The following is an 11065-nucleotide window of genomic DNA, read 5'->3' as shown; positions in this document are numbered from 1 at the left end:
AACCACAAGAAAGAAAAAGAAAAAAGAAAACCACAAGAAAGGTGGAGTTCTAGTTACATGATGTCCTTCCACCACCAACATTCTGTAGCCAAGGAAGTCAGTGAGCAAGGACAGAGAAATATTTTTAGTACCATTCACTCATAACCAGAACCCTGGCTCTTCTTGCCTGGGGCTTCTACCTGAAAAGGGACTGGTCCAATCAGGAAGGACTAGGTAAAATAGAAGCAACCTTCTGTCTTTTATGCCAGTGGGATGGACAGCTGACAGGTCATACAGCACATGAGTACAGCACGTGAGAAAGTTCCCTGGACTGGGAAGGAGAGCCTATTCTGCCCCGACTGACTCTTTTGGCCTCAGTTACTTCATCTGTAAAATGAGCAGATTGGACTAATTGGTCTCTGTGGTTCCTCCCAGCTCTGATGTCCTGAGATTCTATGGCAGAAACAGTGTGGAAGCTGTTCATGTATTTCCAAGCCAAGATCAAGAGAAAAGGTAACTCTGTCCCAGAGGCTACACAGGGTGGGGTCACCCATTATTTCTTCAGGAGAAAGGAGACTGGAAGACCCATTGGCCAGAGATTGGAGTGGTACTTTAGGATGAAGGAGCGGGGAGGGGGAGAAGAAAGGCCAGTGACACTCAGAAATGGGCCCAGAGACTAGGGCTGGATCATGTCCCTGAAATCAGAGCTGGGGAATGAGCTGCCCTATTGGCAATGGTGGTGCATTATATAACTCATTACACAGCCCTCCTCTAGGATTAGGAAGAGACTTCATTAGCAGCCCCAGTGGGTAAAGGACCTCCTGGGGTGACCGGAGAAGGCAGGGAGTTCATCTCTGCCAATGGGGAAATCATGGAAAAGAGAAAGGCTTATGACAGCCAAAGGCAGTGATGGTAACAGACACATAACTTGTACCCTCACAGAAGGCTCCCAGCACACTCCAGTTCTCAATTCTATCCTGTCCTGTAGTGATCCTTTTCCTAGGCAGGAGTCTAGTGTCCCCTAAGTTTGTGAGCTCTCTGAGGGTGGGACCCTGGTTGCTTCTTCCTCTGTGAACTTGTCAAGAGCAGGGCATTCACCTTCTCCTCCTCTGCCTTCCCAAGGACAAGATCCAGGTCTTCTCTTAGCCAGGGGTGGGGAACTGGTCTTGAGTTTTCCCATCCCTGTCTTGGGCAAGCACAAATCTGAGAACACAGGGCTGCTAAGAAAGAAGCTTGTTAGATTGAGGGTCTAAACCAGGCATCCAGCACTCTTCCCAAGGTCTGGAAAGACCAGGGAGCATTTGGGGCTGTAAGCCTGTCAGGAGCCCTGCAGCCCTGCTTCTGAATTTAAGAAGCATACCTTCACGTGCTGAACCTGTCTCCCCTCAAGCTCCCAGATCCTGGGATCCTCCTCAACACTGAGGAAGCTCAGGGCCCCGTTCAGTTCTGGCAGCCCAGTTCTGAGGCCCCCCTCAGACTGCCCCCTTCTTCCCCAGGAAGGTACTGACCAGAGTCTGACTCCCTGAACCTAGCTGTGGCTTGCCACTGAGGGGTGGTAACAAAGAAGGAACACCCAGAAGGACTGAATCACTGATCCATGACGGTATTTTTATGTGAACATGTTACAAGACTCAGTGCTGTCCTTCCTAGTGCCAGTCAACTGCATGGGAACTTTGAGGCCTGTCTTTGCCAACATATATATGACTCTCATGACAAATGTCTACAAGGCCTTGGAAAGGAAAGACAGATGGGCCTCTGGCCTGAGGGCCGTTGATAGTGCTATGGCCCCCTCCCAGGAATGCAGCCAGGCAAGGCCCAGATTCTTGAAAGGCCTTGCTTTCCTCCAGTCCTCCTGCTGGATTCCAGGACTCTCCAGAGGCCTGGGGCTGGGGAGAAATTACCTTAAAAGGCAGTTTAAATTAAGCTCTGGACTTGGAGTATTCTGGTCCTAATTTTCTCCATTACTAGCTTGTAACGTGGGAAGCACTTTATAAATCACAGAGTGACATCTAAAGTGAATCCTAATTGAATCATCCACTCCGGAGCTGGAAGTGACCTTAGGCAAATGGGTCCAAACCCTTCAGTTTTCAGATGTGGAAACTGAGACCCAAAGGGGGTAAAGTGACTGACTCTAACTCACAAGGGTAGCGTCAGAGCTGGGATTCAAACTCAGCTCTCCTGACCACAGATACAGGGCTCCTTAGCATTATAATTATTGTCATTATTGTGTTTCTTCAGTTTCAGCCTCCTACTTGAACTCAGAGTCCCTTGCCCTCTCCTTTCTGTCCCCATTTGTCCTGGGAACGTGGCAGGGGCAGGTCACCAAAGGACAGGATCAGAACACTTTCCTAAACTGCCATCCAGGTTGCAAAACCCTTTGCTGTCCACTCTGTTCATGGAACTTCACAACAGCCTGGAACAGGCAGGGCAAAAGTTATTTATCTGCTGCACAGATGATGAAACTGAGGCCTGGGTGGGGTAGGAGTGGAGGGGGATTCCATGTGACAAAGTCCCTCAGAGCTAAAGTTAGAGCTGGCATTGGAGCCAGATTCCCAGACTTTTTCCTGCCACTTGTTACCTGTGGACTTCTCTCTGGACCTCAGTTTCCTTGTCTGTAAAATGAGAAGGTTGGGCTCTGGGGGCCTTTCTGGTTCTAAATCCTGTGCTCCAATAACCAGGATTCTTTCCACCTCACCCCCTGCCAGAGGTGAGTTAATACTTTCCTAGATCCGGATATAATTTTCACCCAGGGCCCCTTACTGGTGAAACTATTACACCAGAAGATTGTCCTTAGAGCTCAGTTTCTGACTCCTTCTCCCTCCCTTCCCAGGCATGCAGCCATGGCCCTCCTGGTGTCCTCTGTCTCTAGTCTCAAGTGTCTGACCTACTTACTCAGGCTATGGGCCTAGGGACTGACCCCCCTTCCTAAAATACACACACACACACACACACACACACACACACACACACACAACTTTGATTCCTAAACATCTCAGAGCTAGGTAAAGGTGGGAAGAGACGCATAGTCCTGGACACATAAGCGCTTAGTAGGTGTCATTTTGCTATCCGTTATAGTGCCTTCCAGGAGATACCCAAGCCATTCTGCTGCCTTTATAAGTGTACTCGTTCCAAGGGGCTGCCTTGTGAGTAAAACCCTGCCTCAGCACTCCACATGAAACAAGCCAAAAGCCATCTTCCTTCTCTGTTTGTCAATGGAAATAAACCCCTCTTTAAAAAAAGAAAGTAATAAGCCACAATCTATTCCACTTTTCTCTTTCTCTAACAAGTGATCTGAAAATAATCCTCCTTTCCTCTCAAGTGTAATTTATCCCCACGCCCCCCTCCTTTCCTATTTCTTAATTGCAAATTATCATTTGGTCAGAGGTTCTTAATCTTTTTTGGGGTCACAGGCCCTGGTGATGCCTATGGGCCTCTTCTCAGAATAAAGTCCTTAAATAATTGAAGGTAGTGCTAAATTTTAATTAGAGGTTAATGAAAAATAAAAATTTAATTTTTCCCCATCCAAGTCCATGGACCCCATACAAACAATGAATTAAGAACAATGAATTCTCTTTCCCTTTCCCTTTATTAACCCCAAACCATCTCCTTTTCCTGGCTTTCCCCAAAAATCTACCCCAAATTATCCCCATTCCCTACTTTTCCAGGAGAAGTGATCCTCAAGCCACGTCCCTTCTATTACTCTTATTCCAAGCAAGACCCCATGAAATGCACCCCCTCACCTTCGCCTCTTAGAATCCTTAGTTCCCTTTAAGACCCAGCTCATTCACTACCTTCTGCATTAACCCTTTCCTGATCTGCTAGTGCTTCCCCCCCCCACAACCCTCTGGAATCGATTTTGTATTTATCTATGCACCGTCGTCTCCTCCCAATAGGATGTAAACTCCTTGTGGGCAGTCAGCCAATAAGCATTGATTAAGCATCTACTGTGTGCCAGGCACTGTCCTAGGCACTGGGCACAGAGGGTTTCACTTTGGTTGTATCCCCAATGAGAGGCCCATGGTAGGCACTTAATAAATGCTTGCTGATTGAGTATTTAACCCAGAAGGGCTTCCCCTGCAGAGAAGGAACCTTGCTTCTGTCCCCACCCACCCTCCCAAAGAGGTCTCAAGGTCCCTGGCAGAAATTTCGGTTATAAAAGCTCCGGTTGTTGGTGGCCAAGGCAGTGCAGAGCTGGGCCCAGAAGCTGTCCTGGCCACTGGGTTGGTGAGGCCAGAAGAGGACGGTCTGGCGGCAGAGACGCTGACGGAGCCTAACGTAGCGGGACTTGCGGGCTGCCCGGTTCAGGATGACCAGCACAACTACATCTTGCTTGTCATCCAACAGCCGCTGCTGGGCCAAGTAGAAGGTGGCACGAAGCAGGCCACTGACCGGCTGACTGACTACCGGGCCACGAGAAGATAGCACGAAGACGGTCTTACGGCTGCTATACACAGAGTCCCAAAGGTTCTCAATGAGGCTCTTCCCAGGCAGCCAGTCTCGGTCTTCCAGGCACAGACGGAACCGCTGCCTCCCCTTTCCCCTGCCCTTCCCTTCCTCCATGCGCACCCTCAGCTCATTGTATACCCAGTCAGCCACGGCTTCCTGGGCCTTGTCAAACACCACAAAAGCATCATAGTCATAGGACTGAGCAGAGGCCTTCCACTTCTGCCAGACTCGCCATGGCAGCCAGGCTAGGCCCAGATGGAAGATGTACCAGAGGTCCCAGCCAAACAGCCGCTGCAGGGTGGGCGTGGCCAAGGTCAGCAGTGTACCCAGCAAGGAGAAAGCAAAGCAGCTACAGGCCAGCCTCACATCCAGGCACAGCCGCAGGTCCTGCATGAAGACGCTTTTGCCGTTAAGTGGGAAGGGGCTCCCACACACCACCTTGTCGGTCAGGCCTGGCACGGCTGCCTGAATCTCCAATAGGAAATCTAAGAAGGTGGCATCACACTCACAATGCAGCGGGTTAGCCCCAATGTCCAGCTCTTGCAGGGAGAGCGCCAGACCCCCAAACCAGCCTCGGTCCAAGGTCTTCAGAGCATTGCCATACAGGTTGAGTGCCCGCAGTTTGGTGGCTGGGGTAAAGAAGCCCTGAGCAATGAAGTTAATGCTGTTCCTGCTGAGGTTCAAGGTGTGAAGCCGGGTGCTGCTGGGGATATGGCCCGTGGACAGGCGGCCCAGCAGGTTCCCAGATAGGTCGAGCACCTCCAGGGAAGGCAGGAAGTGCAAACTGCTCCAGTTAAAGAAAGTAATGTGGTTGTCCTTGGCCCAGAGCAGACGGAGGCTCTTGGGCAAATAGTCCAGGGCCTGGTCCGGCAGAGTACGAAGTTTGTTCTGGGACAGGTCCAGCTGGGACAGCCTGCTGAGACCCTGAAAGAAGCGCAGGTAGAGGTCACCCTCGGCCCACATGCTACTTAGCAGGTTGCCACTAAAGTCGAGGGCTTCTAAGGAGTTACTGAAGAGCCTCTGGGAGACCCTGGTGTAGATCTGATTGTGAGCAAGCCTAAGATAGCGCAGATTAGGGAGGTGACTTATAAAGCTCAGATTGTGGCCAATGCCATGAGCTTGGAAGGACTGGCTGTTGTAGCTGAGGTCCAGAGCCTTGAGACGGGGCAGTTCGGTGAATGACCTGCTATGATACAAGTCCAGCTTGTTTTCAGACAAGTCCAGCAGCCACAAGCTGGTCAGTGGGCTGAACTGGGAGCCATTGACTGCCTGGTTGATGCTATTGCTAGACAGCCTCAGGCATTCAACAGCAGACAGCTGATTGAACATCTCTGGCTGGATGGTCACCAGGTTGTTCTGGGAGAGGTCTAAGATGAAATTGGATGAGTCACAGCGGGGCATAAAGACCTCAGAAGTAGGAGGATGGTCCTGGGAGGTTCTCTCCAGCCCAGCTCCTTCTAGGAGCTCCGTGCTGGCTGCTGGTGTTCTGTTCCCGCTTGTCACATTGCTTACACCTGTCATCTTGTTTTCAGACAAGTCCACGTACTTTAGAGAGCGGAAGTGACCGAAGATAGACAGGTCAGCCTTGCTGATGAAGTTCATGGGCAGGAGCAGCTTCCGGAAGGAGGGGAGCCCTAGCAAAGGCTGGATGGTAGCCCGTGTGAGGGATCGGAAAAAGATGCCTGTCATATCCAGCACCTCCAGGGACGTCAGATTCTGGAAGGAGGGGGCCAGGTGGAGCCGGGCATAAGACACTTTCTTATGGTAGTTGAAGGACAGGTTCAGCTTTTTCAACTTGGGCAAGCTTTGAAAGGCGGTAGTGTTGGTGATGTCCTCGGAGAGGAAGTTCTCGCTGAGGTCTAACACGGTGAGATTGCCCAGGTTCTGGAACCAGCGGGGGTCAAGCTGACCCAAAGAGTTGTCACTCAGTACCAGGCCCTCTAATGCTACCAGCTTGCTAAAGGTGTCCGGGTCCACCTTGGGGTACCCCTCGCGGCATTCCTCACATGGGTTGTAAGCATGGTCACAACGCCGACAATTCCTACTCACGTCGAGCACTCGCAGGGCTGGGAATCCAGCGAAGTCTTGGTGGGATAAGCTTGCGATGCGGTTGGAGGAGATCAGCAGCATCTGCAGGCTGCCAGGCAGCCCCTTTGGGACTGACGTCAGGTTGTCGTACTTGAGCGACAGGGTGGTGAGGTGGTGCAGGTTGGCCAGTGCCCCCGGCGGCACAGCCACCTCCCTCCCGCAGGGGTTCTTGTAATAACAGTTGCCATCCATATAGAGGGAGCGCAGGCCACGGAGCCCCGAGAAGGTGGCGGAGTCCAGCGCAAGGATCATGGTGTAGCTGATGACCAAGCTGGTCAGAGACGGCGGCAGGTCAGGTATGGACGTGATGCTGTTCCCTGACAGGTCAAGGAGCTCCAGCTTGGGTAACTCCAGGAAGGTGGCTGGCTCGATGACCATGTGGCAGGGCAGGTGGAGGGCCGTGAGGTTGGTGGGCGCACAGTTCCATCTAAGCAAGAGCTGCCGTAGGCTGCGCAGATGTGTAAAGTGAGTCGGCTGAAGGTGGCTGATGTGGTTGTGCCGGAGCAGAAGGGTTGTGACGTTGGCTAAGGCCGTCGGAGTTGCCCCAGCAAAGGAGGGCACGCAGCCCAGGCTCCGCCGATCGCAGTCCACCACACCCAAAGGCTGAAGTTCGCAAGGCAGAAACTGGGGGAAGCTGGTGTCAGCCAGAGTCAAGGCTAGGTCCAGGAGAGGGATCAGGAGAAAGCGCAAGCCTGAGAAACCGCATCTGGAGCCCTGCAGAGGAGTCGAGTCAGGAAGGAGAGAGGTGAGAGCTTAAGAAATAGCTCCAGCCACTCCCCTGGTCCCCGTCCTCGGGGTCCTTAAACCCTACTCTCTTTCTGAAAATCCTATAGCTCCCCGCTCCTCCTCCTCCTCAAGCTCCCCTGGGTCTCAGCCCCAACCTCGCAGAATTTTCCACCTTGGAGAACCATCCAGTCCAGCACCTGAGGACGATCATTGGCAGCACCCAGACTAGAACCCAAATAACCTGATTTCCAGCCAGGGCAGCCTTGCCCTGTAAGCCAGCGGCTACCATACTGGAGATCATAACTAAGGGCTTCCTTCTGTGGCACTGGAAGGAGAGAGAAGGCTGAATTTAAATAAGGAACTCAAGAATGAAGAGTTAGGCAGCTAGTGGCACAATGTATAGAGCTGCACTGTTAAGAAGATCTGGGTTCGAATCCTGCTCCAGACATTTGCTAGCTGTGTGACCCTGGGCAAGTTATTTAGTCTCTCTCAGTCTTGGTTTCTGCATCAATAAAATGGGGATAATAAAAGCACCTGCCTCACAGGGTTGTTGCAAGGATCAAAGGAAATAACATATACAAAGTACATATAAATGCTTTTATTATTAATTATTATTATTTACAACTTTCCTGAACATCGCCCACCTTGGGGTGATGTCAGACAGTCAGTAAATGTTGAATAGAAATGAAGACCTAACTCTTAGAGCTACAAGGCACTAGACCTGTGACTTGAAGGGCCCTGAGAGTATCTTTAGAGGCAACTAGATGGCTCAGGGGATAGAGTGCTCAGCTTGGAATCAGAAAAGATCTGAGTTCAAATCCAGCCTCAGATGCTTAGTAGCTGTGTGACCTTGGACAAGTCGTTTAACCTCTGTTTGCCTTAATCCACTGGAGAAGGAAATGGCAAACCACTCCAGCATCTTTGCCAAGAAAACCCCATGGACTTTATTGGTGTGCTGTGGTCCATAGGGCCAGAAAGAGTTGGATGCAACTGAACAACCACAAAGAGTATCTTTACCTACAATCTTTTTTTTCCCTTTTTTTCTTTCTTTCTTTCTTTTTTTTTTTTTTTTTTGCTTTTGTAAGGCAGTTGGGGTTAAGTGACTTGCCCAGGGTCACACAGCTAGTAAGTGTCACATGTCTGAAGCTGAATTTGAACTCAGGTCCTCCTGACTCCAAGGCCAGAGCTCTATTCACTGAACCACCTAGCTGCCCCACCTACAATCTTAATAGATAGCAGAAAAGTATTCCTGACTGACCAGACTGGTTTAGGAAAAACAAAAGAGCTGGAAGGGGCCATTGTCCCTGGGGCCTCAACTGTCTTCCAATATGTGGTTCTGCTTGGGTTTGACCTCTCAGGTTTGGAGGCAGCCCTGCTTAACCAGAGAGGCCACCCTGAAGCCAGGCAGAAGGAGAAGCAACAGCCTGAAGGATGTGCAAGGGCCTCAAAAAACCACACTGGACTTCTGACCTCAGAGTTTCCACTGGGGAGCTGCTCAGGCCAGCTCAGGGCCTTCCCATTTTTAAAGTACGTCTCTTGCATATGGGTTAGTGTAGAGTAAAGGTTCCTTCTTATCCCTCACTTCTCTTTTCCTCTCCAAGGTCTGGTGCTTTCCTGTGGTCAAAGGCCTGACTGATTTCTCTTCCCTTGAGCTTTTACCTCTTCCTTGGGTCCCCATCCCTGTCCTTTACTCTTAAATACCAACAGGAAAGGAGAAGCAGAGGATACTACCGGTGGACCCAGTTCTCTCTGGGAAGAGACATCCTGTCCATGAGATGCTTGCCTATGGAGTGTCTACTCCAGGGGTGGGTAACCTGCAGCCTTGCCTCAAGGCTGCAGGTGGCCTTCTAAGTCCTCGGGTGCAGCCTTTTGACTGAGACCCAGTTTTACAGAACAAATCCTTTTATTAAGGGGAGTTGTTCTATGAAGTTTGGATTCACTCAAAGGGCCGAACTTGAGGACCTAGAGGGTCACATGTCGCCTTGAGGCTGCAGGTACTCCAGCCCTGAACTACTCCATCTCATAGTCAGGGTCCCAGGCAGCTAGCCAACACCTTCAGCCCCCAGGAGCCCTGGGGATGAACTGGAGCTACTGCATAAGGGAAAACTGTCCCTAGCTCACAGTCTCTCTCTCTCTCTCTCTCTCTCTCTGTCTCTCTCTCTCTCTCTCTCTCTCTCACACACACACACACACACACACACACACACACAAATAAAAGGATCCTTCCACTCTGAGTCATTTGGGACCGCCTTGATGCAGTAGAATGAAAATCAGATTTGAGTCAAAGAGCACAAGCAACAGAAATAGAACAGTCTCCCTGATGCAGAACCATCTTCCAGAACCCCCGGAACGTCCATCGGCTATCCCCTTTCAAACCTCCTGAAACCAACTCCCCTGTGTAGCCCAAACCTTTCCCCTATATCCCAAGAACCACCCTCCTCCAGAGGCAAAGCAGTGGCCAAGGCACCACCAATCTGGTGGCTGAAATCTGAAGTCTTACCATGGCTCTCTGGAGCTGAGGAATATTTGATCTGATCACAGCAGAAAATCAGGTCCAAGAAGCAAAGCTAGCAGCCAAAGGCATAAGGTGGCATGCTCTAAGCTCCTGAGAAGGGTACGTGTCTGGCTCAAAGAGCAAGAGGAAGTGAAACAATTGGCCCAGCCCTGAGAAGTTCTACCAGTGTCTGCCCCCAAACCCCCTCTCTCTCTAATCTAGGACCTTATGTGATTTGGGGAGCTCTCTTGCTCTAATCCCAGGCTCTAGACTCCATTGGGGGCATTGGGAGTTTCTCACCCAGCGTAGGTTTCTTTTGGAGATGTTGGGGCAGCTCATTTGGCTCCCAATGAAGAGCGGGGTAAATTTGCATGCATTTTATAGCAGCATTTGCATGCATTTATAGCAGAATATCCCCTTTCTCTTCACTTCCTTTCTCTGTTTTACACCTTACAGGCCCTGGCTCAACTGGGCTTTAAGAACTGGGTCTGAGGTTTAACAGAGTACAACTCCATTTATTGACTATCTCCTACGAACAGGGCTCTTTCTACAGTATAGGAGGTTCAAAGATAGAAATTGCCACAGACCCTGGAGTTCATAATTTAACAGGAGAAGGGGTGGACAGCGGATTATTATGACATGGGAATAAATGCTATAGATAATAAAGTAGAAGAGTGGCAAAGTCAGCTGTGAGAAATGTCTAAAATGAGTCCAGTTTCTGCAAGGTTAAGTTCAGGACCAGTAACTGCTGGCCAAGAAGAAATGAATTGGAGCTTCAGACTAGAGGCAGTTGGTGTCTTAAAGCCCTAGGCTTGCAGTCAGGAAGACCTGAGTTCATATATAGCTGTGTGGCCCTGGGCAAGTCACTTGTTTGCCACTGTTTTCTCATCTGTAAAATGGGGATAATAATAATAAGGCTAATAACAACCCCTACCTCCTAGGGTTGTTATGAGGCTCAAAATGAGATAATATTTATAAAAGGTGCTTTATACACACACACACACACACACACACACACACACACACACACACACACACACAACAGTCCCTGGCCATATAAACCCTTCCCTCTTTTCCCCCTCCCAAACTCTCACCCTGGGAGCTCAAACAACTCTAGTCCCCACAGAATCTACCCATCAAAGGGCCGAACTTGAGGACCTAGAGGGTCCCATGGGGCCTCGAGGCTGCATGGTTCCCACTCCTGGCCTACCCCATGCCCTGGGAAGAAGTAGGTAGGCATAATGTAAAAGAAATAAAAGAGAGATCCCAGACTAAGTGGGTTAAGAAAATTTGAGGAAGGAAAGGCATAGAGCATCAGAGAAGTGAAAGGGA

The 11065-nt window shown here is 50.3% G+C and overlaps 1 protein-coding gene across 1 annotated transcript; it reads right to left on the bottom strand.

The window, feature by feature from the left end:
• Window positions 1-4104: 4104 nt before the first annotated feature.
• Window positions 4105-10079, bottom strand: TLR9 (toll like receptor 9). Its single transcript, XM_027837164.1, has 2 exons — window positions 9740-10079; window positions 4105-7227 (listed from the first exon to the last, which is right to left on the bottom strand). The coding sequence occupies exons 1-2, from the start codon at window positions 9740-9742 to the stop codon at window positions 4105-4107; spliced, it is 3126 nt and encodes a 1041-aa protein (XP_027692965.1). The 5' UTR covers window positions 9743-10079.
• Window positions 10080-11065: the final 986 nt, after the last annotated feature.

This window comes from Vombatus ursinus, unplaced genomic scaffold (genome assembly GCF_900497805.2).
Source record: "Vombatus ursinus unplaced genomic scaffold, bare-nosed wombat genome assembly UNPS02014820.1, whole genome shotgun sequence".
NCBI lineage: Eukaryota > Metazoa > Chordata > Mammalia > Diprotodontia > Vombatidae > Vombatus > Vombatus ursinus.
This window is presented reverse-complemented; position numbering and strand designations above follow the sequence as displayed.